A 25,985-nucleotide genomic window follows, 5' to 3' on the forward strand; every position below is an offset into this window, starting at 1 on the left:
GAAAAGGAGATTCTCATGGAAAACCCATGAAAAAAAAAGCGACAGAGGAGAAGAAGAAAAACAAATGCTGAGCACTTCTAAAGATGAGAGAAGAGACGGAGAGGTAGAGGTTTGAAAGAAGAAGGAGAGGGAGATCGAGGGGCAAAGTGGGAGAACAGCAGAAAGAGAGAAAGGGAAGGAGAGGGAGGTGAAGAGAGCTTAATAGGGAGGGAGAAAGGAGGTGTGATAGTGGGTGGGAGAGGAGGAGACAGTCTGGTGGATGGGCAAAAAGACAAAGGAAGAGAAGAGTGAAAGGGATCTGTCAGAGGGCTGCTTAGGGATGAAGAAACTAACAGATGCATAGAGATAAGGCCGCCAAGGTCTCCAGAGAGGGATACAAGAGTGCAATATGGAGTAACAGAATGGTTTAGTGAGAGGTAAAGAGGAGGAGATAAGAGAGGGGGAGAACGAGATTAAGGAAAAATTCAGAGTGATAGACTGGCGGAGAAGAGGGAGGAGAGAAGAGCTGGATGAGAGAGAGGAGGGAGGCCGTCTTGTAGAGCGCATACAGCACGCGTGGAGCTGGTGTTGGAGCGAACGAGAGACAGAGAGAGGAAGGGAGGGAGGGTGGGAGGAGAGAGGGAAACAGAGGGAGGGGGTGAGGTATTTAAACGCCGGAGCAGGACAGCACAGGCGAAGCTCTGAACTCCCCGAGAGTGGAGGTAGGACAGGGAGAGGAAAAAGAAGAGCAGTTTTCCTGACGACCAAGCCCACACACTCAGACACAGAAATACTGCACATACAAGCACACACAAGACGTGCACACTCTCACCCACACACTTTTGGACTTTCGACTCATCTCTGGACTCCAAACCTGTCCTCTGGAGCTCTACCCGCGCCTCCCTTGCTCCCAGCCATCACTCTCCTTACCACTTCACCCACCTTCACTCCCTCAACCCCTCGCGTGGTGTGAGGGCAGATGGCCATGGCGCGGGCCTCTCTTGGGGGTGCTTTAGGCTGTGCCCTGCTTGCCCTCGTCCTGGGGAGCAGCAACATGGATTTCGGGGCTCCCCCTGCGAGCTTCTACCCCCGTTTCAACCCCTTCTTCTTCCTGTGCACCCACCACGGTGAGCTGGAGGGAGCCGGGATAGCAGAAGGTGGGGGAGAGGTGCTTCTCACCCTCCAAATTACAGGCAACCCCACCACCTACACCCCTGGACAGGAGTATCAAGGTGAGCACACCCCCTAAGGTGTCCACTTTTTTAAAAAATTCTGCATGGAAAAGACAATGGGATGTGTTTGTTTCAGCAATGTTGATGTCAGTAAGGAATCAGTAAAATAGAAATGCTTTGAATTGATAAAATTGTGTATTTTTAAAAAAAATCTCTTTTTGATGATTCATTTCTAAAAAAATGCAATATGCATAATATGCACTTTGCATTAAGACATACAACCAACTTATCGAACAAGAATTATGCACACTGCGGGTGCAGTTAATTCCTTTTCGTGCAGGTGTTTCGTGCGGCTGTTGCGTGTGCACATGGAAGTTAACAGGTTCTGTGAGGTGGCTGTTGTTGGAAACCAGCATTTATGTAACTGTAATAAATAGTGATGCTGAGTGGGACTCCTCTGATCCCGATGCTCCATGTGTAGGTGGCTTCTCCACAGGACTAACGGCGAGATCCCTCCAACTGAATGAGAGTGAGAGAGAGTGTGAAGGCTGCGAGTGCGAATGGACAAAACGGAGCACCACAGAAAGAGATGCTCTGACTGATAGGGAGAAAAGATTAGGAAATCAGTGAATCGTGCTTCGACTGGAAGAGGAGACAGATACTTGTGTCCCCTTTCCCACACTGTTGTGCCGGCACCTGGTCCTGGAAAGCAGATCCCCTCTGACCTCCCCAAACTCTGCTCGTTCGCTCTCGCCTTACTTAACACTGGGGACGGTGACCCTAACAGGCCACCACAGACCAACTAAGGTTACATTCCCACGCAGCTATCATCTTAACAGAGAATTGATGTATGCACATTTTAATGTGTCCACCATATACGGTTTCCTAAATATACATGCATTGCGTGCACCTTGCTGATGTATTTGATTTCATTTAATACATTATTGTTGACGACGGAATCCAGTTATCTTAACTCTCAATTCAGAGTTTGTGTAACTGTATGAAGAAAGGAAAAAAAGGGCAGGAAAACAGATCAGGAAAGGATGAAGCAGTATTATTCTATGTCGGAAAAATAACAGCCCGGATCAGCCCTTCAGTCAAGCACCTTTAACTGGGGCCGGGCTTGTAGGGAGAGTGGGTGGGGAGAGATTTGAATAACTAGCTGGTGGATGGGAGGGAAAGCGCGCACAGAGAGGTTTAGATAATTAGCATTAGAAATGTGGTGGACTGGGAGGAGGGAGGGATTTAAATAGGGCCAAGGCTGGGATCGGATGGAGTAGGGGGAGATTTAAATGACGATGAGAGGATTGAGCCGATAAGATACCAGCAGCAGGGCTTGCACAGAAAACTGACAGGGTTCCAAGCTGCTCACTCCCCCCCCCCGCACATGACAGCAGGTCATTGTTACATTTCCAGGGTTTTGACTGAGTTTGCTTGGGGATGGAAGGGAAAAATGGCAAGCGAGCAAGTGAAATGCTGCTGGCTGTGTGCATAGTTGTGCAATCGTGAGCAATCCCAGTCTCGTCTCTTTTCCACCTCTCTCATCTTTTCAAACCTTGATGGTTACAGCCAGCCTTGCATGTTCTTACCACAGCCATTGCCAGGCTCATCGTGGTAGGAATTGAGTGGATTTTGAGGGGCTACACATACACAGCAGTGAGACTGAGGACGGGCATCTATCTGCATGCCCTGCTAAATGTGGAGTGATAGAAAAAGACAAAAAATTACATCCTCTCGTTATATGATAGAGCAGGCAAAGTGTTTTCTGGGAATAAGCTTGTGTATTTAAGTGGTTTCTATTTTTCCCCTGTTTTTCTGTACCTTTTGAACCTTAGTTTTGGATTAGATTTTGGTTTAATCTTCTAAAGCAATGTGTGATATAACTATTGAAAGAAATGGGGGTGGAAAGTATTCGAGGTTCTGGCTGTATGCTTGTTGAAGAAGCTGTAGAAAAGAAAACTGAAGAAAGACCGTGAAGGAGAAGAGGTAGAGGTTAGTGGATGGAGGTAAAGTTACAGAAAAGGAAAGAGATAGATGATCTTTTATAAAAGAGACAGGAGGTGAGTGTCTCAGAAATCTAACTCAGCGTTTGGCGCAGAGCAAGAGGAAGATTCAGTGTGGCCGCACAGTAATTGAGTTTCCAACCTGACCTCACTGCCTCTTGCTTCTCTGTTGCTTTTGAGTGATAAGACCATGTGTGGGCAGTGTACTTTTGAATGTGTAGACAAGATTACGGTGTTAAGCTATCAGAATGAAATGACCAAGAGAGGCTGAGAAATGTTTGAGAGGGTGGGTGTACTGGCGGGGTCATTGTGGACAAAACAGAAATACAGCACTGTGGGGACTTTCTGAACTGCTTGGAAACAAAAGGGGAGAAATGAAAAGGTTTGTTGAGATTTGTTTGCTCACATTCAGACTCTAGGGTCGCTTCTTATTTCAGACAAATGGAAACCAAGTGTGCACATACTGCCTACGTAGAGCCTTATCTTTTAATAAAGAGACAGAAGCAAAAAAGAAAAAAAAGTGAGGTCACACTGGGATTTAAGGCTGTCCTCTAAATAACCAAATGACCCTTTTGAACTACTTTTGATACACTCGGGAAGCAGCTCTCTTTATTTCAATGATGTTAAAACATTTTTTTCATTTGCCGCCTGGCCTCTTTTAACACTGCTCTGGGAGTCAGCGACGGACTCCATACAGCAACCACATGTTTATAAGAAGCAACATCAGAATACAAAACCCAGAGCACGGTTTCTAAACACAGTTAATCAGAGAAAGCTGTTTTGCATTTCTGTCATTTCTCGTCACCCTGCTGTGGAAATCTTGCGTGTTCGTCTTCACAGATGAACAATAACATTAAGAAAACACGGTGACACAGCAGAGAGAAGAAAAGGAACAGGCAGATTTGATCTAAACAGAGCATTCGATTTAAATCCGGAGCTGAAGGGACATCATTTCACCGGATCGTGGACAGAAGGGCTGTGTGGTGTCCTCTGAAAGTCAGCAGAGAACAGCCAGACAAATGGAGGTATATAGGTAGAAATGGGGCCAGTGAGATTGATTGGGGTCTTTTTCATGTCAAGGTGTTTGCACCAATTTGTTTGTGTTAATGGCCGTACACTCATGAAAAAACCCCCACAGTCATGTTTATCGTACCACGACTTTTCGTATGGACATCTGCGTTTTGTTTGTGCCACTTGAAAGTGTGAGTGAGTTGTCTAGAGCGTGCTTTTATATGCACAGTTCTTGATGTCATTGTGAAGCACTGAGCCACTCACGCAACCATGCAGGTTCCAAACAGCCCATACAATGGTCTTTTTCAGTGTCGCTCAGGAGGAGGAAGGGGCAAAACAAGACGGCTGCTTAGAGAAGGAGTTGTCAGTAGATGCTGAAACAGCCTTTCCTAATCTGTCTATGGTTTAGTCCGCAGACCTTTTCCATGTGCAAATGATTGAAAAAGCCAGAGAAACAATCAACATTTCAAGGAGATTTGGACGTTGCCACTGAATGACATTCTTAGTGGGAGTTTGGCGATAAATTCATCCTCACAAAATGCCATCAGCTCATGCCACGATAACCTATGAGATTTGGCTTAGTGAATTGCTCTGTCCGCTCTCCTGTCAGCCGCCAGAAACAGCTCATTGTGCCTCGCAAAGTGAAAGAGGCCATTATCTATCTGCAAAGTTGATTACTCGTCATGGTTGGGGGAGTTTTTCTGCAAGTGTGCTGTTGACTGATGTCTGTAGAACAACATGTTGAATTGAAGGTCACAGGAACAAGGCCCCAGAAGGGTTGTAGAAAAGCAAATATTATCTTGCCTACATCACATTATGCTAGTAAACCCCCAGAAAGATGTCTTGCAAACATAGGGCCCATCTTTAGACTATCCAAACAGGCACGCGCCGGCTTCAGATTGAATGCCCAAATGACATCAATCTGCTGTGACTATGGCAGCCGTTTGGATGTCATCAGCACCTTCTGCAGTACTTAACCTCTGAGGACTGTTAAGTGTCTGCTTTCTGACCTCTGACCACTTCTTGTCAGTGCTGCATTGTTTAGAGTTCTGTTCCTGAGAAGATTAGATTAGAACTTTTTTTCTGTCCACCTTACATTTCTGTTCCCCTTACATGTAATATTTTGTATTTATCGCTTCACAAGACTAAGAAAACTTGAAGTAACCTTGGTCAGCAAACCATTTAAAGACTGTCCTAGATTTTATGCAGTTTTGGGAACAGCGAAAACGTGAGCAAGACTGGGGAAAGAAGTGAGGGGTGAGGGGCTAATGGTTTAATAGGGCTCTCTTGTGAGCAAAAAGCAACATGCGGACAGCACAAGCACTTTCAAGTGGTCCAAACCCGTGCATTCATTAGCTTCCCGGCCCTTCAGCCTCTCTGCCTCCTGCTGCTGTGTTTGAATAGGTCACTTCAGTGGGTAGAAAGAAGTGTGTCAAGTGTATTACTGTTTGTATGGGCTTTTTTGGGTGTGTTTGGGTGTTCTGTCTTTGTGGACACTGAATGATGAACCATTTAAAAACCATTGTGCTTTCTGAGTTATGCCAGTTTCCTTTATATCAAGGAGCAGATGGGCGAGAAATGAGAATGGATATTCATTGGGAATCTTCCCTTTGTCACACATGCACGCCTGGCTGTGTGCACAGCACTCAGCTCTTGGTGGGTGATCCATCATGACATAGAGACAGGTCAGATGTTCCGCTGGCTAAACACAAATGTCCTGATCAGCGGGCTATTACAATTCTCTGTGGCGGTGTTACAAAATGACATCGCAACATAAGTTAGTATTTTCCTGCTGTCATGTGCTAAATTGCTATGCCAATATATTTCCTTATTAATGTTCTTAAGCTATTATAACATACTGTACAAACCCATGACATTGCAGAAATAATAATAAACTTGCAGCGACAAACGCACTTCTCTGTTGCCGCCTTTGTTTTCTTTTTTCTCATAAAGAGTCAATGAAAGGCTGCAGCAGAGAAATTCAAGCCGTGATAGTTGAGATGGCGCAGATGCCACCTATAAGCTACATTTCTGGAAAATTGATTTACTGCATCAGAGCACAGAAAATCTCCTTAAATAGCAGTTACATTGTTAGCCGTTGCCTGGCTGGTGCCAGAATGATGCCAGCGTGGTGCCAGGTGTGGTAGAAAAACTAAAATTGAAGGCAGTGAGTGGATCCCTGCCAGGCAGAGGTGCGCGCCTGTGCCAGTCTTATCTGGCCAAGCGGCACAGAGCTGCTACATCTTTTATTTTCAATTTCCTCAACGGATTCATTTTCCAGCCAAAACAAGAAAGCTCTTAACAAGCACATGTGAGTTGTGTTTTTATTAACTTTCACGAGTGGGCAGATGAGTGGCTGTAAGGATTTTACAGGATGCTAGAGTGCATGTTTGTCTGTTGGGAGGCAGAGGGGGGGCTGATTTGGAGTGTCTGTATGTTGATAATACGAGATGTGATGTGCAGAAACTAGACTCCCGTTGTCCTAACATGTCCTCAAATAGTGCATTTCCCATGTGTCTGTTTCTGAAGTGTGTGGGTTTCTGTTTTAGAAAGCACAAATACCAGCATGTTCCACTCCTGGCACACATTTTGCAGCCAACGTAAACCACATCAATTATAGTGACATTATGAGCTTTTCCACCTTTGATGCACTTTAGCAGCATTCTTGGTGGTGACTTTCTCAGGATTTAACAGTAAACAAAGCTAATGGAAGCCACAGTGTGGGAAGACAATGGCTGTACTTTGTGAACACGATTGCTATTTGCTTAAAAACGCATTCAGGTATGTCTAATTTGTCATCATTCTTAATGTAACAATTAGGACAAAGGAAAAGAAAAAAGTACAAAAGACATGTTGCAGCAGAGCAGCTTCATTTTTAAAACTGCATAAAATAGCATCCCTCTTTCTCTATTTGCACCGAGTTACAAAAAGTTCATTTATCCATTTTACTTGTAAACTTGATTTCTTATGTTTGCTTTGACACAAAACCTGTCGCTTCAGCTCACAATTCTCTGCATGTGTTTGCTCTGATTTCATCTGGAAGTTTTTGGTGTCTTATGTGTTTAAGTCATTGTTGATTCTTTTAAAATGCTGGCATACTAGTTCTTTTCGGATATGCTGTCTTCTTTATTTTTCCTAGTTCATGTGGAGTGGAAAAGTTTGTGCACTGAGTAACCAAATTTAGTTCCATAGATCTGTTTAGCAAGAGGGTTTGTGGGTTCTGACAGCACAGAGGAAGAATCAAACATGTTCAATGTTTGATTCTTAAGCAGTAAATAAAGAGCAAAATGTCTTCCAAGCATCCAAGCCACCCAAACTAGCATGCTAGACCTACATCTAGGATTTAAAGCGGATGCTCCAGCACCTTCAGTTGATAAACCTGTAGGTCTGATAGGCTGGTTACTGTCAAATTAGGGTTTTTTTTTATGTCTTGGAGATATTTACTCAGTAATAAGACAAGAGTGACATCCCACAGCGTCCTAACAACTTCAATGCATCCTTTCTTTCATCTCATCCCTGTGTTCATGGTGCAGATGTGAGGAAAGTTAGATACTTAAGAAACTAGCTAGCTCCACAGAAGAGGAACAAGCATAAATGGAGTACAGCTTTTTTTCTTTTTCTTCTTTTTATTAAATGTCATGTAATTTTCGAGCAGTTCAAAATATCACCAAACACACAAACTTTCTGGGCAACGTTTTTGCCAGCTAAATCAGCAGCTGTTGTACTTTCCGGGGAGATGAAAATGTGACAGTGTCAGAAATGGAGAAAGATGTAAGACAGGACTGGAGAGATGGGAGAGAGCTTGCTTTCAGAAGTAACTGCTCAACACGTGAAATTTGATAAAGAGGAAATGTGAAGCTTCTATTTAATGTCCTCATTCATTTTCGAGGTTTTAAGTCGGATATTGGATGTGTACAGCACACGTTACTGAAGTTGTGTTCTTCCATTTTGTGAAACATCACAAACTGAAGTATAATAATTTTGTGTTATTCAAAGAAAATACCAGGCAGTTTATTGCAGGATATTCAGGTTAGTTTGCAACAGTGTTTCAGGTTTACTGTGATTCAGTATGGTTACATCAAAGGTAGCAATTATTATTATATATAATATTTAATGGGATGATGTTTATTAGTTTCACTCACCTAATTTTACCTTTTATACTAACATTATACGGTCAAGGGTTTGGAAATCAGCCGTAGAGCTCACAAAACGTCTCTCGCTGAATTCAGTTGGAGCCTTTAATCCACAAACAAACAGTGAATATTATAGTAGCAGGTCAGCTGATCACAGTCTGTGCACAAAGAGAAATCTACAGTAACTCACAATGCAAAATTTTATGTGACTTATTTTTAAGTTCCCTGCACTGCTACACCCAATCTGGGGGTTCTCCGATATACCAAATCCCACTTTACCCCCTGTCTACACCCATTTTGGGTATAAGTCCCATTTTGGAAACCATGCTCAAGGAATGGAAAACTACCTTTGCAGAAACACAGAACTTTGGACAAAAAGTAAAGGAAAGAAATCTGGTAACATGTGGAGGGAACGTCAAAGTCTGCCGAATTCATAAAAACTCTGAAGTGCACTGGGGATTTTTGAATATAAATTTAAATCATTCAAGTGAGAGACTTGGGTTTTTGTTTTTTTTGTTTTTTGCAGAAAGGGTTTCCAGCATACCCCTGCTGAGGAGAAAATTAAAGTCTTTTATTTCCATCAAGCACCTATTGTATACCGTGGAGAAAACAAAAAATGGAGAAAACTTTCAGCGCAACTGTTTCAGCTGAACGTCAACCAGTCAAACTGATTGATTGACTGAAATTCCGTTTTGCCTTTAGTGGCATTGGTATTGGATGACAAAACATTTTACCCTCATTGCGTGTTTTATTTCTATTTATTCTCATTTAACTTCTTGCACAACTTCTTTGTGCAGAATGTTTTTTATTCACAGGTGTTGTTCATTTTTTAACACAAATGCCATTTGCTTTCACATGTTGTCGTCACATGCAATTATCTCGTGTTTTAGAAGTGAAGTTCAATTGCGTAAATACTTCCTGGGGCAGCTGCATGTATCAGTTTCTATGATAAAGTATAATGAGAAACAGAGCGTCAACTCAAATAGCCAAAATACTCGAAACCCTGAGGGAGGGAGCGTATCAACCGCATTGTATTTACTGCTCAAGTTGTTTTAATAGAAAACACGAGTGACACACCCTTCTGCAGTCTATGCAAATTATTTGTATTATTTTATAATTGCACACTCCAGTTTTCCCTTTTCCTCTGCCTCTTTGATGTTCACTTTCAACTAACATGTGGTTGTAAATATATTTACAAAGTTATTTCCTTCTCAAGTCTCAGATAACAGGGCTACACGTGACATTAAGAGTTCTCTGTGTCTATTCAAACTCCCCCTTACCACTTTGCCTCACAACAGTGTTGGTGATTCTCATCAAGGGGTACAAAGTGGCTCAAAACTGGATGAGAAAAGTGATGAATCCTTCTGTTGTTCTCTTGGGATCCTTTACCAACTGCTGTCAGTTTTGCCAATGGCCTCTTCCTTTAAGAGAAAGGAGGCTGCTGATGGAGCACTGTGCACCTCCGCCTCTTTCTTCTACTTCTCTTTTTGCTCTAGACCCTCCTCCTGGCAGCTTCATTGAGAAAACTGTAATCCCTGCTTGGGGGGCAGTGTGTCGTCTGTGCTGATAGCATTCAGAGGGACTTGTAGCGCTCCAATGGGCCCACTACAGAGGAGGCGGCTTGGTGCAACTGGCTGGGTGCTGGGCACACGCCGTGTGGCACAGGCGGATTAGTCCCAGCCCTGGCCCCTTCCCCCCCACCCATTCAGCATCAGCCTCCTTCAAACGACTATCCCACTCTGCCCAGAAAAACACAGCAGGCTGGCAGAAACAGATTACAGATCGGCACATCGAAAAGCACATATTCTTTCCTTGAAAATGCTTCCCATTTCCCCGCAGTTCCCAAATATGCAACCTCAAACCTCCAGCCTCCATTACGCCATGTGTGAGTTCTGACTCAGGAAAATTGAAACTTCCTCAGAGGTTTTTCCTGTGGACCCCAACAACAAACATCTATCTTGCTTTTGGTGGTTCATCAGCTACATTTCTGAAATCCAAGCTTACTTTTAGTCATTACTTACTCAAGAAGTCTTAAGAAAATAAAGTCTTTAAAATCAGTCCAAGTAGATAAGAAGCCTGTAAAACATGGAATATCAATGAGCCAGTGACATATTTTTTTCAAAAGATAAAAGAAGGTCTCTTTTTGCCAAGGAATACCCAGTTGAGCTGTGTCTTACACCCCTGTGGATCAGGTGTTTGATTGTATCTTGCCTGTCAGGGAGAACCGGGAACTGAAATCAAGAATGATAGAGGTCTAGACTAAAGATTAAGTGAGACCTCACCTTCCAGACTTGCTGCACTCGAGGGAGACTGACAATATCCAATAAAAAGACACAGTTTCTCTCACCCTTGTATTTTTCATTTAAAAAAAAAAATAAAGTGAAAGTGTGAACTCGCGGTAAACACAACTTTAGCATTCCCGAAGCCACAGCTCCTTCTCGAGATTACATTTATTTTTTTACCTCGTATGTGTTCACTCAGTGAAATAATCATAATAGGTTTAACTTGAATAACGTGTTGGAATAAATCCCAGGGAAATACTTCTTTTCCTGACTCTCATTCAGTGGATCATAGCTAGCCGGGGGTGATTTGGAGCCACAGGGAAAGAAGACATGACTCTGAAATGTGGCATAGTGTTTTTTATTTGGAGGGCCCAAAAATCAGACCAGCAGATCTCAGTGTCAGTCCACATGAGCTGGTAGTTCAGGTAATACTTTTGTATGCAAAATTCATGTAGAGCATTTTATCTAAGCTGTTTTAAGCTGCTTGAACTTGCTGTGTATCTGCAAGCCACTTTGCAGCCCACTCCTTGCAGAGCTCCTTCCTTCATGCTGTATCTGACTTAAAAAGTGTCATTTTAATCATTCATTAGTGTTTATTAGTCCATGATCCTGTGTTCTGTTCTCGGTGTCTCTACTGCTCTCCAGCTTTCCCTGTGGAAGGGCAGGGAGGTCCAGAAACAGAGCCATACTGTCACTTTTAAATTACTGCAGACTGAAATATTAGACTTGCTTTCATAACACCGTATTTAACTGAAATACTTTTGGTTGCAAACACACCAGATACCTATTGCACCAGCTTAGCACATTCCACTTTGTCTGAACATAGACATTGCGGTGCGTTTGTCAGTGACTCAACACATTAGCTTATTTGCACATCACTGTCACATGCAGAGCGATAGTAATTGAGTGATCCCTGTTATCAAGTGAAAGCAGAGGTCTGAGGTGGAAGTTAAGACAGAAAAGAGGTGGGGATGAGAAAGGGGAGATGGTGAGAGTATGAAAGCATTAATTTTCAGCAATAAGTGCATTCTTAGCAAGCTGTGCTGGTGTGATTAAGACTGGATGTCACAGGAAGCACTCCCCATTGATCCGCTGCCAGTAGAGACCATCTAGTCTTTCATTATGGCAACCAGCTTGTTAATTAGAAATCAATCATCCCCTCTGCTCTATGCAAGCCCCTTCCCCACCAGCGTGCCACTCTCCTTCCACCAAGCATTCATACCCAAAAGCTACAGAGGCGTGTCAGACTTTGACTGATGTCAGTACTTTTTCACTTAGCTGGCCATAATTTGTAACTTTCACGCCAAGAAAGAGCAGGGAGCTGAGAGCAAAATAGCGTGGCACTTCCTTTCCAGCTGCCAGGAAGTCTTTGAGTTCTTGAAAGACTTTGACAATTGGAATTCATATTCGCCAGATGAATAACAGCTAACATGTTGTCTTTTGGCTGTGTGCACTTGTATATTTTCAGGAAGAGACCTGTAGGTTCAGAGGACACTTTTTGATGACTGTTAAAGTCATTATAAATCTGATGAACTGTTTTAACTGTTTTGATCCATAAAAAAAATCATGGATAAGTCGACGTGTTGACAAAGCATATGGTTATGTAATGTACTGCTGTTCTGAATAAAAGAAGCATATTCTACAAAATAACTCACAGTTAAAAAATAAACACGATCTCCCAAGTATATACATAGAACAAGTGTTATTAATAGAGGAAAATGTTGTGTAAGCAGAAAGGCGTAGGAAAAGTGGGTGTGGTAAAGACGCTAAGATGTAGTGGCAGAGCGGGGATGAAAAGTGAACCTCTGTGAAATGACAGTTCCATTATTCATATTAGCGCTATTAAATCTGTGATAGTAGGAATATGGTCGGGACTGCTGTTAGCCGAGAATACACTAAGCATGTGTGTGAGTTACTCCTGTGTGCACATATCGGAGCACATATGTATACATACTGTTTTTGTGCTCCTGTGTGCACATACATCCAGTAGCAGTACAGTAGTAGTAGTAGCAGAACAGCTGGTTTTTCAGAAAGCCATGTCCAGATGTTCCTGGGCAGTAGGCATTAAAAACTAGGTTAGTGTATTACAGGCACAGGTGGGAAAAAAAAGAGCCATTGTAGACGAATTCTGTGCATCAGATTAAAAACATAAAAATACATAATCTTTTATCCTGGCCTTGGTTAATAAAATATCCCATTGTTACTTTCCATCACTCTGTGTCAAGAGCTTTCCCTAGAAGACATAACTGTATTGTGTAAAAACTCTGAGTTTTAAAAGCCATGAATTTTGCATGGACAGAGAGCTGACCTGCTTTTTGGAAGTCATAACAGCTGAAGTTCAACATGAAGTGGGCGCATTGTGGTTTTTTCTGTTGATGAGGCTCAAACTGTTCAAAAGTCCACGTTCATGGCCTGATTAAAAACTGCAGTTTGATGTGTCAGCCCATGAGGATGGCTAAGACGAGGGCAGGTGCACCTGGTGTTACTTATTCTCTTTCATCTCATAAGCCTTAGTGAGTCTGGAATATGTAATGTTGGAAATATGAGGATGTAAATTCAGGGAAAGACTAAACAGCAGGATTTTATTTAAAAAGATTATATATATATTTTTTCACAAACAATATGAAAATATTCACTTTTTAGGCTATTTCATCTCAGTTGGAAATAATTCAATATAAGCAATGTGATTTCATTTTAATAAAACATGACGGCTCCAAGACACTGGCGTTTATAAGGTTTTGTCTATTTGTCTCCTTGAAAGTGAAGTGAAGTCTGTGTTGTGTGTCTCCAACAGCACACTATCTCTCAAATAAAACTTTTCACTACCTGACTCTTTGCGTACATCCCAAAAGGTTGATTCTGTTCATCTGGATGTAGCATTTTCAGTGGAAGAATACTTCTTCAGTCTCAGCCGACTACAGGTTTCAACAACCTTAATAAACAGTACATTTGTACAATGACTGAAACCAGCCCACTGAAGGAACAATGGGCTGTGAGGTCAGTTCCTTGATCATTAATATGCAAATTCTCATGACCATTGATCAACAACCACTGATCAAAGACCACTGATCAATGGCCATGAGTACCATTCACAGAGAGTTGGGGAATGGCTGCAATCACAGCATTGTAAGATAGTGAAAGATGTTCCCATTAGGCCCCCTCCTCAATTCAGAGATGGTCTTTCCCTTTTCACGTTCCTTGACTCCTCGCTCAAACCAGCGTTCCTCCCTGTCCAGGATGTGCACATCCTCATCATTGAAAGAGTGTCCACTGGCCTGTAGGTGTAAATAGACTGCAGAGTCCTGGCCTGACGAGGTGGCTCTTCTGTGTTGTGCCATCCGCTTTGCCAGAGGTTGTTTGGTTTCCCCGATGTATAAATCAGACCCGATCCTTGGGGTGGACCAATTTTTGGCGCAACGTGTTTTGGGGTTTAGAAGCCACATAGACTCTGTGTTTAGAAAAAATGTGTCTCAACTGTTCCAATAGTCCTGACACATACATTGTTTATAGCGCTATCTGTACTGAACCCAGGAAATTATAAAAGGCGTGTATTTTTTTTCTTTCTCTTCATTTGTAATTGATTCCACTTAATGATGAAGATTGAGATACTGATTTCCAAATCTACCATCTTCACACCAAAGAGTGCAAAACACACATACATTACAAATTCTGTTGTCTTACTTTGGATTTACCGCCTTGTCACTTATATTGATGCATTGATGCAAGACAGAAGTGTTTTGGATATGCAGGCCTGTAGGAAATTTTAGAGCCTTTGAAATGCTTTAACTTTCATTTGATGTGAGGTTTGGTGTTTGGTGTTTGAACCATTGGTTGGTTGATTGACTGGACAGAGTACAAAGTTTGTGCTTCATAATTTTTACTTTTTTTTCTGGCATGTCAAAAAAAGTTGTAGTTTGGTAGGCCAAACTAAACAGATAAATGTTTCAGTCATTAGTTTTAGTCTCTGTCATTTTAAATGCCCATCTAAATCCCTGCTCTACGTTGGGCTAAAGCCTCAAGGCCCTGCTTTGACAGATGCCTTCCTGGCACAGATGACTCAGTTGTGAAACAGTTTAGTTTACACTCCTTGTGGGAGATAAACCAGTTGTGGAAATATGATACACAACTTTTAAACAAAGCAACCTGGTGTCCCTGACTGGGACATCAAAACTGTCATTGACGTTATGCCTAACAGTTTACAGCTTGGCCCTCATTGTCTCCTTCCTTTTTTCGTATAGGGTAGCTCCCAGTGGAGCAGGTGAGATGGAAAGGGAGTTATGCAACAGTGCTGTGCATGTCCAGTGTCTGGATTTGGTCTGTGTTTTTGTCTGTGGTTACTATTTGTTTGTATGGTGCCATGAAAGCAGATTACCATACGATCAGGTGTCTTTTTGATGAGTTTAGAGTCAAGTTTGTATTATATTACAGTACAGATTTGTCAGTGTGTGTTGTGTGTCTCAGCAATATGCAAGAAGTTGTGGTTTGGGTTTTACCCAACTTTTCAGGCTAACTCAGCTTTTAACGTTTTCCTGCATTCCTTGGATTTTCTCTCTGGAAGGCATATGCAGTCGCAGCTTCCCTCTGTAACATTTTACCAACATTAATGTGATTATATTTTGTCAGTTTCATGATTAGCATTTTGATCACCTTGGCTTTTCATGTCACGTTTGCATGTTCAGGATGGCTTTGACAAGTGACGGAAGACGCTTTGCTTGTCAGGCCTGGATAGCTGAAGCTTTTTTCTCTGTCTACAGAACACATGGTGTTGATCATAAGGACAGCTCACTCTCCAGTCCTGGCAGCCACCACGCGACAGAGGGAAAGAATCATGGTGTTCTTGAACCCAATTACAATATAACCCTTTATAGCAACCACCAATTATGCATCTGATGCTGAACAACATTCCCTTCATGGCGAATGTTTTGGATTTTGTTTTAGCAGTTATATTTATATAACACTTGCCTGCTGCTTTAGGTTACAGTTATATTAGGCTATTTCTTGCATTTTTCCCCTTGTACATACAATCACTTTCTTATCTCATGCTTCTCATATGAAAATTTCTTAACAAGATGAAGACCAGGTAACAGAAGTGCAGCCTATCAAAACCAATTTAGAGTCTCAAAGCAGAGCTGGGTAATGATACGGGATCTACGTGCAGTTTGAGGCCTCTGTACAATGAAATAATGAATAATGTTAAAAGCTCAGAGAGATGATGTGCTATCAAAGCTAATCTCAGGTAAAGAGAATAGCCTTTGAGTTGTCTAAGCTATGAAGTCTCTTCTGTCATGACTTATTTTGCCTCGCTGATTGGTGGACATGCCTTCCCACTGGGGTTGTGTATTCCTTCTAAGTCCAGTGTAAGCATTTTAGCACCACGAATAAAAAGGACATAAAACACTTGCAGATGGTGGAAGTGGTACTTAACAAAGGAAAAGCCCCTAAAGTAGAAACATAAATATTACAATGTGAAAACCTTTGATTATTGTAAAATAATTTACCGAGGATCCTTTTTGTGGATCCCGTACACACCTGCTCATGTTTTCACAGTGAACATTGTATGCATTGTATGAGAGCTGCACAATGAAGTGTGATTGTGAGGCAGATTATGTGTGAGGAACAGGATGCTTGTGACAGAACTGCCTCTTCGCTCCTGTTTTTTCTCCACGGCTGTTGCAGGGGTGAAGCCAAGTTAGGCAGGCAGTAAAGGCTTCAGCTCCCCTCTTTGGTAAACAGAGTAGAACCTCAATAGAAGAAACTGGATCGAGAACAGAAATTGGCTATTATCTCTGGCAGTGATCATGAAAGGACACGTATCCTGCTCCCAAGAGGAAAAACTGCTTTCTCTGAGCCTTTTTGCAGAAAAGGTTATACATGTTGTAGTTAAGCAGACCTGTAGAAGCTCCGTGGCTGATAGGTCGTCTGTGATCTAGTGTTTCACAGCAGCAGATGGCGGTGCCAGCAGGCCAGGATGGTGCCAGAAGGTTACGCAATGGAATGATGCCTCTAAAACCTGACTCGAACGCCACATGACACATATATGTGCAGAAACACACTTCCCACACAATCTTCTGAAGCTGTAAGGAGAGACTTAGACTTGGGCAATTCAGATGGCCACGAACACGCTGTCCGTTTAAAGCTCCAATCTTTGCTTTCTTCATTGTCATTGGTAACAGCAACCTATCCTTCATGGTGTCACGGTCAGGTGACTGACAGTTTGAACCATTTCAGGAAGCTCAGAGTGAAGTGGCACCCCGACACTGGCATGGCCATGGAAACAGATGGAACTATAGCTTCCCTGTGATCTGGCCTCCATTTCCTGGTCCTCTCTGGGGCACGTGTGTCTGCCAGTGGGATATGGGTCAGATGGTCGGCTATCTTTATCCAGATCGTTGCCAGGAAAACCTCCATCCATTTGGAAACAAAAAGGGCATCCTCCTGGGATGGAGGGAATTTCATTGATAATATATTCTCTTGCACTGTCTGTGCTCTGATGTCTTGCTAAAATGACTTTTTCAGACTCTTGCTTCTTTAAGCTGTACTTTCAGCCCCTGGCATAAAAGGGAGCAGCTGTATCAGATTTTGTCAGAACCTCCTTCTAAAGTCATTTCTTTCCATTTTAGGTATTTTCAATAGGTTTATTTGAGACTTGTGCAAGTGAAGTGAAATTGGGTGAGGCTAAAGACTGGTGGGTGTGTCTGTACACAAAGAGCAGAAAGGAGCTGTTCAGGCCATGCCAACCACACAGCCACTTCAATGCAAACACACTCGTCCGTGATGTAAGTCAGGTCTTCTTTGAGACCTCCAGGACTTCCTGTCCAGCTCTAGTTTAATCCCTTCCCATGCTTTTTTTTTCTTTATTTCTAAGAATGAGCTCATGCCACATGTTGCCAAGTACAGTACCGATTATGCTTTGCTGCACCATAAGGAGACATTACCATGGCTTTTAAAATGCCACTGGGTGCTATTTTTCTGGACCCTGTTGTAATTGCTGACCCAGCATACAGTGATCCATTCACATTAGTTTGGAATTTCCAACATGAGCATTTGGTTTGTATTTGACAGCTTAATACACCCATTTTTTTTCTCAAGGAATTGGCCAAACCTTCTATCATTCATGGCTCCACTCTCACTGTTTGTACTATATATAGGAAAAAAAACAGGTTCTTTGTCTAGCACCGTTACAGTCATGTCTAAAGGCAATAGCACACCTCTGGGACTAGTGTAAAACCATACTGTAGTATCTTGTAAAATTTAAATACCTATTCACTGTCTTCTTCAGTGCCTTGTTGTTCCCACGTTGAGAATGCTTTTATAGGATTCAGGAGAGCGTAATGCACTCAGGCGATATGATAATGCAGCCCTGTTGTTCTTGGTTAGCAGCTGGCTACAAGAACTCATCGAGAATCCTAGCTGAAAAATTAATCATACAAATTCAAACCAAGATTTGCTCAGACAGAACAAGTAGTGTAGTGTTTAGCACATGCATACATTTAAATGAAAAGTAGGCTTTTCTTTTATTTACTCGCAGTTTTTCGTGAACATATTTTTGCAGAGTAGACTGTCACAGAAGATTAGTTTAACATTACCAGTTAGTCATCACTTTGTGTTTTCTGTGTGTGTGTGTGTGTGTGTGTGTGCCTACTTGATCTCTGAGAGACTTGTCAGCAAAGGATGTGTATTTTGTTGCGTTGTGTGGTGCTCTGATACTTCGTGCCCTAACATTACTCCTGGTGGATCCCAAGAAGTGAAGAAAGCCCAGGGCCCATCAATAGTTGAGCGGTAGCACGGTTGTGTGTGTCTATAATGAGGCATACCACATCGCACCATCAATATTACATACTGGCTTAGGGCCAAGAGATGTGCTCTGTGGTGTGTTCCAGTATAAAATATGAGCATCTGTATGTGGGTATGAGTGCTATGCATACAGTGTAATGAGGATTTTGCAAGATCTAAGTCAAGAGCACTTGCAGGCATGACACTTGGACCTAGCGTGTGCCTCTTGAAATTTGAAACATGAAGGTTCACCAACGTATGCAGGCCTTGTTAATGTTTAGTAGCTCATTTGTCTGTAGAAACCTTGAACAACTCCCTTCTTCTTCCTTCCTAAACACAACAAGAATCACATAACCAAAATTTAATTAAGAACAGAAGCACTAAAAAACAAGTAGCGGCCGGCCCACATGCTGTAAAATACCAACTTGTTGTAAAGCATTAAATTGCAAAGGTTTAGCGAAAGAAAACATTAAGGCAGGGTTTTCCTGTATCCTGCACGGTGATTGAGCGCGGACATGCACACAGCAGAAACTGCTCAGACACATGCTAAAGCATGCTAAAGATCTACTGACTTATCCCCAATTACTAAGCTAGCAGTCAAAATTGATACAGCAAATACAGAGTTAACACACACGTATTGTTCTTTTTTTTAAGTGTGCACTTGACATGTAAACCAAAGATTAGTCCTTACTACAGGAAAAAGCCTAAAGTTCAATCTAGAAGTTTGCATGAACAGCACTAGCCTGACACTCGGTTTGTTCATATGTGAAGAAACAATGCACATGGAAAAATACATGCCCCAAAACGCAGAACCTGCCTACGTGTTGAATGAGACTGTTGGTATTAATTTCACCTCTTTTGCCCGCCTCATGGCTCCTCATCCCCCTCGGCCAAGTGAACATTGCTCAGAAATGAAGTATGGACAAGAATGTTAAGGCTACCATCAAAGGCCTCCCTTTAGATCTGTGTGCGTGTCTGTGTGTGTGCTCGTGAGTGAAGCAGCCCCACAGGTGATTGGATCTGATCTGATCTCATCTGATTGGCTCATCTGTCTGATGCATTCCACAGGCGAGTGAGAGAAGGTTGTTAGAGGCCTTTCTAAATAATTTAGATCCTGGATTTGTATTGATCAGGTAGTGCTGCTCTCCACGGGCCACTCCAGTACCCCTTCTCTCTCCATCCCTCTTCACCCCTGTTCTTGTTTTTCCTCCTCTCCACTCTTTCTCCCCCACCCCATGTTCTACATCAAACAGAGGTACACTGCTGCGAGGGAGCAGAAAATGCATGAGAAAGGAGTTGATGGGGAAAGTGCAGGGAAGAGGATTTTTCTTTTACAGCGATTCCTCAATGGGAGTGAAGCTGTAGGAAAGGTGTAAAGCGCGGCTAAAGAGAGAAACGGCACAATGAAGGCAGGGGGGAAAAAAGTCTTTTGTTTGCTGTATTTGTGCAGCACATGTAAAGTTGTCTGTGGAGAGTAATGGAGTGTGCGTAACCTTGGTGATGCAGGTCAATGGAAGTGCAGAAATGAGCGTTTTGTGCGTACTGAGCCTGGTCCAACTTAGTCCATTAAACTCAGTCATTACTCCATTAAATACTGCTTCATGCCATGGCCTTGGATCAATACTGCATAATGTAAAGACTGATAACATGTCTTAACCACACAGTGGAACGGATTTGTTGAATGGGTAATGTATTCGTGGAGGGATAGAAAAATAGCACAAATGAGGAGGACATTTATGCATAGTATGAACATGATACCTGCTTTTTTCTTTCTTTCTTTTTTTAATAAGAAAGACCTTTTCTTTGCATTCTGCAGATAGGGATGTGTTAGAGGTGCACTGAGCAACATGGAGCGAATATGATAATGCTTCTGTTGCCAAGCAAAATATGTATCTTTCTCAAAATACAGCTTCGCGTACACGCTGTACATGCTGATAGAATTTGGCAGTGCTCAGAGCAGACAAGCAAAAGGAAATTACTTGTTGCTCACAGAGTGTTATTAGAGCCAGCTATTTTTTTTTTCTTTTTGTGGACAACCAAGCATTTCTAATATTAAATTTAAAAAAGCAATCGTCTATATTTTAAGTGTAAGGCTTTTTATATTGACCAGGAGGGACTGCAGACAGCTCTCCCTTTTGACTGGTTAATATTTGCGACCATGATAACATTTATTTCTGACATATAAAACAAACACACCAATATCTACACATACACAATCACACAGATATGTGGTCAAGAAAAATAAACAAAATGTCAATGCCATGAAAAACCACTCAGTCATCAAGTGTGAAATGGAAATAAAGCGTAACTGGTGTTTTTATATCTTGTTTACACTTTGCTGTAGAAGTTTGCAAAGTGGAGTGGATGACAGGGACTATAAAAAATTACTCTTCCATAAACAATTAATAATATGAACTGCTATGTAGGAAGTGTCAATAACGCAATCATTTTAAGCGCGTTCTCATCCCAGGGCATCCCAGTCTTTCCATCAGATGCGGCTGGGGTTGCAGAGCTGTGCAGTCCGATGGCTTCAGCGGACGCTGAGACGTAATTTTCCTTCTTTATAGAGCGATAAAATCCTCATTCGGAGGTTGGCGAATTGGCAGTGAATTAAATCACTGGAGACGGTGGTTTGTGTCTGGTTTGTGAGCTGTGTGTTTTGCACTTTGTTTTTTCCTCCACTCTCTAATTAGTTTTTTTTTCAGTCTCTCGCTCTTTTTTTTTTTTTTTTAACTTTTGCTTTTACTCTCTGATTAGGTTTAGACAGCAAAAAGTATTTGGTTATGTTTAGGCACCAAGAGTTAGATAACAAGAACAACAAACCTTTTATTAAGTCCCAAATTACAAAACCATAGAGAAACAAACAGAAGTCCAAAAGTAATAATTGGGGCTGGGGAAAACAGAGAGAGCCTCCTGGAAAATATGTTACTTCAAAAAGGGACAAAAGGTAAGACACAACTGTGTATATACATGGAGGACTGAGACAGGTGGAGAGCGAGACACAGCTGAAAACAAATTGGGGGGGGGGGGGGAGACAGGAAGTGGAACTAACACAGGACATGAAGGATAACTAACCGTCAAAGTAAAACAGGAAGTAATCCAGAGGCAAGATGCTACACACAGAGATAAGACTGACACTCGATATTAATAATAGCGAGAGAAACAGACAGTAACAGAAAGATGAGACAGAAGGAACAGAGAAAGAAAAGCTGAGGCGACTAAAATAACTACAATGAATAAAAAACAGAACATGAACCAAAACACGCTGTCTACAGTAACAAGAACAAAGACTCACTGTATGCTGGAATAATAAAGAAATCAAAACAGGAAACAAAAACTCAAGTTAACAATAATTAAAAACCTCAAGCACTAGAAAAACAAACTAAATTTAAAAAAGTGTAAAGCAACTCAAAAAGTAGACCAGGGGGACCATGACAAAATACTTAGTTACCTGCATGGTTTGCTTTAAAATAGGCCTTTCATAACATTAACCCTTTCAACCCAAATTAGGCTCACTCAGTACATTTAAATTGTGACAAGTTGAGAAACAGCGTGTCACAGAACTGGAACTAAAAGCCTATCTGTGAGGAGATGCCAGCAGCTGGAAAAAAAGTGGAAGTCCTTGAAATGAGATTTAGATCCTGTTACTCGAGTGGCTGTTTCTCAAAGAAATCATCAGAGCAACATTAAAAAGTATAAAACCGACTGTTTTATACTGTAATGGAGAAGAGAGAAGTTGTATGTACAGTGTGTATACTATTAGTAAACACAGTATATACTCCTTGTGGAGCGCTGGATCCCTGTGCAAAAGTTACGACAGAAAAACAAAGGAGGAAACGTCCGGATACAGTAAGGAGTGTTGTGGGATGAATTATTGAGGCTTTGATATGGAGCAGAGAAAGGGAGGGAAGAGATGGACTGAACTCTGCTCCTAAGACAGGGTGTAACACGTCCAACATACACAGACATGCGGCGAACACACACATTCAGAGACACACGCACAAGCGTCTTGTGCGAGGACATGTTAATGGAGTCGCCCAGTCAGACAGCCAGGCAGGCAGACGGGGCCACACAGGAGTCTGCTCTGCCCAGAATTCCACAGTGTAACGCACCAAACCCAGAAGAATGAACGCCCTGAGACCCAACTGACATGTTGCTATTCTTACTAAAACACAGTCTCGCTGTGGGTGTCGCCTCATTTTCCCATTCAGTTTTCCTCCATAAGCAGGGGGATTCCAGGGTCAGGAAACAACAATGCCTTCATCTTTCTCAGCCGCAAAGGATTTTATTCCCCGATGTGCAAAACGGTTTTGTTTTCTGTTTTTTTGGTGGGGTGTGTGTGTTCCTCCTTTGAGCCACGGGCTGTTCCTCGTACTCTGCTCTGTCTGGCTGGAAACAGTCCAGTGACTGAGCCCTCTTCCTCCAGTGATGCAGCTGACTCTGTGGTCCCATCACTCAGGGCCCTTGTTTACCGGGTTGATCAATAGTTAACGTGCTGCGGGATACACTGAGCTGTAGATGTGTTCAGCTGGATAACACACTCCCGGGAGTTTTCTGATCTGTGGCTGTTTGTGGTGGGCTGGGAAGAATAAAGGCTTAGCAAAGCTATCAGGGTTACAGCCAATTAGCTCATCAGTCTGTTCTAATATGGTTGTCAATACGACAGGCTTTGATTAAAGCGCTGTGATTTGTTGAGGATGAGGTAGATTACATTCTGCCACCATTTTTCTCTGTAAAAGGTGATGTGGGGATATTCTGCTGTTTTCTGGTTCAGCAACCTTTAAAGTAACCTTTAAAGTAACTCATACACTTGCACATGTTTTAATAATGCTTCTACTTCTGTCTGAATATATTTATATGTGTGCAAGTGACCTTCTAGATTTTGCTTTAACACCTCCATGCACTCTCCTCTCCTCCTGCAGGGTGTTTGGTCTTGTTGGCATCCCATTTAACGGCCAGTTTACCTTTCCATGTGCTAACACCTGATGTGATTAGCAGCAGGACGTTAGTGAGCTGCTCTACATACTTCCAAACGTCCTGTCCACACACGTACATCACGCCTGCTAATTATCTGCTTAGCCTGCAAATGAAGCGTAAATGCAACTTAGTAATTGCGATCTCTGACACCTAATTGGCGTTCACAGTTCATCTTCCTGTATTCATTTGAGGTGTTAATACAGGGGTGGTGAAACAAATAACAGCTGGATGCATTATATTTAAAATGTTTCTGTTTTTCTCTCTCTTCAGTAACCATCTCCACCAGTGTATCCTTCGATGGTCTCCTGGTGACTGGCCTCTACACCTCAACACCAGTCCAGTCGGCTCCCATTCCTGCTCCAGCTGCTTTTGGCTTTGGTGAGTCTTGCTTCTTTTGCCAATACAAGCTGCTTTTTTTTATTATGCTTTTTAGTACTAGCAAACCCTCAGATACCCCGAGAAGTGTCTGCTGGGACCACGGAGTATTACGATCCAGCTCAGTGATCCACATCCGTTCCCAGACTCAGCATAAGACCATTTCCCTTCTCCGGTTATGACAGGTCGTGATGGATGAGGAGTCAGGATGATGTGATCAAGGGTTCGGTCAGATGGGTTTTCATTGATGTTTGAGAGAACAAAAAAAACTGAATATAAGATAGATATGAAGAGCAAAGCAGAAAATGTAGAGCTTTCTAAAAGATTAAACTTAAAATAACAAGTGATCACCAGGCCAGCTTGCCAAATGTTGGAGTAAAGGCCCAGTGGACGGGCTGATTTACAATTTTTTTTATCCAGAGATGCAAATATAGCAACAGTTTAGGTGGTAGATGTTGCTATTAAACTGGATGAAGTTTGCAAACAACTTATCTTATTCTTTGTCTGCCTTTCCTTTGCATTGTCTGCATGCTCTGCTTTAATGATACAAATTGAATCTCTCTTTATTCTTAAAAGATTAAAGCTAAACTTATAAGTCTTTACACTTTTGACAACTGTAATCGAATTACACTGTAAGCATGCAACTGAAATGCATTAAGTGCAACTCTTTTTTGGACACACAACCAAGATTTGTAGACTCAGATGAAGTATTTGCGGATGGAGCCCTTGTGTGCACGGATGGGGGCTCTTTTGGTGCAGTGGAACAGCTATAAAGAACTCCTTAGAGAACAGGGCTAGTGGCCCAGAACTGCTGCGCAGTGGGCTCCCTTATCCTGACTAACTCCACTGTTCTTCAGACTTTGACTTCACTCTGGCCAGGGCAGTTCTTCACTCTTGGCAGCTCTGTTACTGGGGAGGCATCCAAGCACGGATTGCGTCACCTTAGCTTCACTCTAATTACTTGAAAAGTTTTAAGGATACGCCTACCCTGATAGGCAGCAGCTTGTGGAACGGTGACTTTCTGTAAGATGTGTGTTTAAGTAAGTCTGCAAAGTCTTCCGTTACAGCATGTGTAATCTGTCTGGGTTTCGCAGTGCCAGTTAGACATTTGGTCCTCAGCTGAAGAGCTTTCTGCACTTTGTCTCTCTGCTCTAATTCTCCAGCCACCCCTCCCACTGTGGGATTCAGGACTCCATGGAGCAGCAGGCACATGCAAAAGCAGTCTTGTCATAGAGGAGATTCTGAATGACGATTTAATAGATTTATAGTTTTATTTTCCCTTCGATTAATTTTTCTGTGCATTTTTGAGGTACACTGGGATTTTTTTTTATGATCGAGTGATAGAAACTCAGCTAGTTTTCAGAACATGGTGGTCCACTTAGTTGTTGAAGGCTGCTCAGCATTGGAAGGGCTGAAGACATTCTCCTAGAGAGAACGTCCTTTATTAATAAGCTCATGGAAACTTGGTGACTTAACAGAGAGTCAGCGTTTTTCCAAAATGCTTTGAAGATAATGCAGTGGAACAATAATACAGTGTGATGCCTCTTCATGTCCAGTGTTGTGACAAATATAAATGTGCCTTTGAGCGCAAGAGGGTCACGCAACTCCACGAGGGAGTTTTATGAACATGGTGTTTATGAGCAGGATAAGGTGGGGCTCTAATCCCTCTGAATGAGGCCACGTGGGGGACACGGTTACACAATGGACTGCAACATGCGTATGCACACGTTCAATAGAAATACCACCAACTTTCACTCAAGAGCACACACACAGTCCAACTGTTCAACTGAAGTGAAGTGTTGGCTGGCTGGGGGGAACATGTGGTTGGCAGATGTATCAGTCCAGCAACTAGCATGAACTATAGCACAGGGAGAATGAAACCACTGTAGCGAGAAGATCGCTAATAAATCACCGAAAGACTGAAACGGCAGCTTAAGATGAAGCGTGAGAGAAGATTTCTTTTGTTTTTGGCTGTGTTTGTGTTGTTGGAGGTGAAGAGCAAAACAAAGAGATCCTAAGAGAGAGACAAAGAAGGAATCAGTGGTTTTAAAAAAGACGTAAAGTGGAATAAATAGACAAAGTCAGGGAGCTGTGGACACAGAGGTTAGTGTTTTTACTCGCTGCGTTGGGATGTCCAGTGGTTGGTGTGGTCAAAGCTGTGGTAGCAAGCAGACACGATGACTGCCCAATAGCCTCTAAAGAGAGAAATCCCCTCAATCTTCTGTGTCATCCTTTGTTGCTTTTTACACGTCATAAAAACAGTGTGGATGTGAGCATGAC

General features: G+C 42.3%; 1 protein-coding gene across 4 annotated transcripts in view; it reads left to right on the forward strand.

Annotated features, from left to right (window-relative positions):
- The first annotated feature begins 646 nt into the window (after positions 1 to 646).
- reln (reelin) overlaps positions 647 to 25,985 on the forward strand; it is a 97,188-nt gene continuing 71,849 nt past the window's right edge. For all 4 annotated transcript variants that reach the window (XM_084933760.1, XM_084933758.1, XM_084933756.1 and 1 more), the window contains exons 1-2: positions 647 to 1,211; positions 23,601 to 23,708. In XM_084933760.1, coding sequence (XP_084789886.1) covers positions 959 to 1,211; positions 23,601 to 23,708 — 361 coding nt within the window. In that variant the 5' untranslated portion in view covers positions 647 to 958. The remainder of the gene's footprint in view (positions 1,212 to 23,600; positions 23,709 to 25,985) is intronic.

This window comes from Perissodus microlepis, chromosome 7, assembly GCF_051167445.1.
Source record: "Perissodus microlepis isolate ML-2025 ecotype Zambia chromosome 7, ASM5116744v1, whole genome shotgun sequence".
Lineage (NCBI taxonomy): Eukaryota > Metazoa > Chordata > Actinopteri > Cichliformes > Cichlidae > Perissodus > Perissodus microlepis.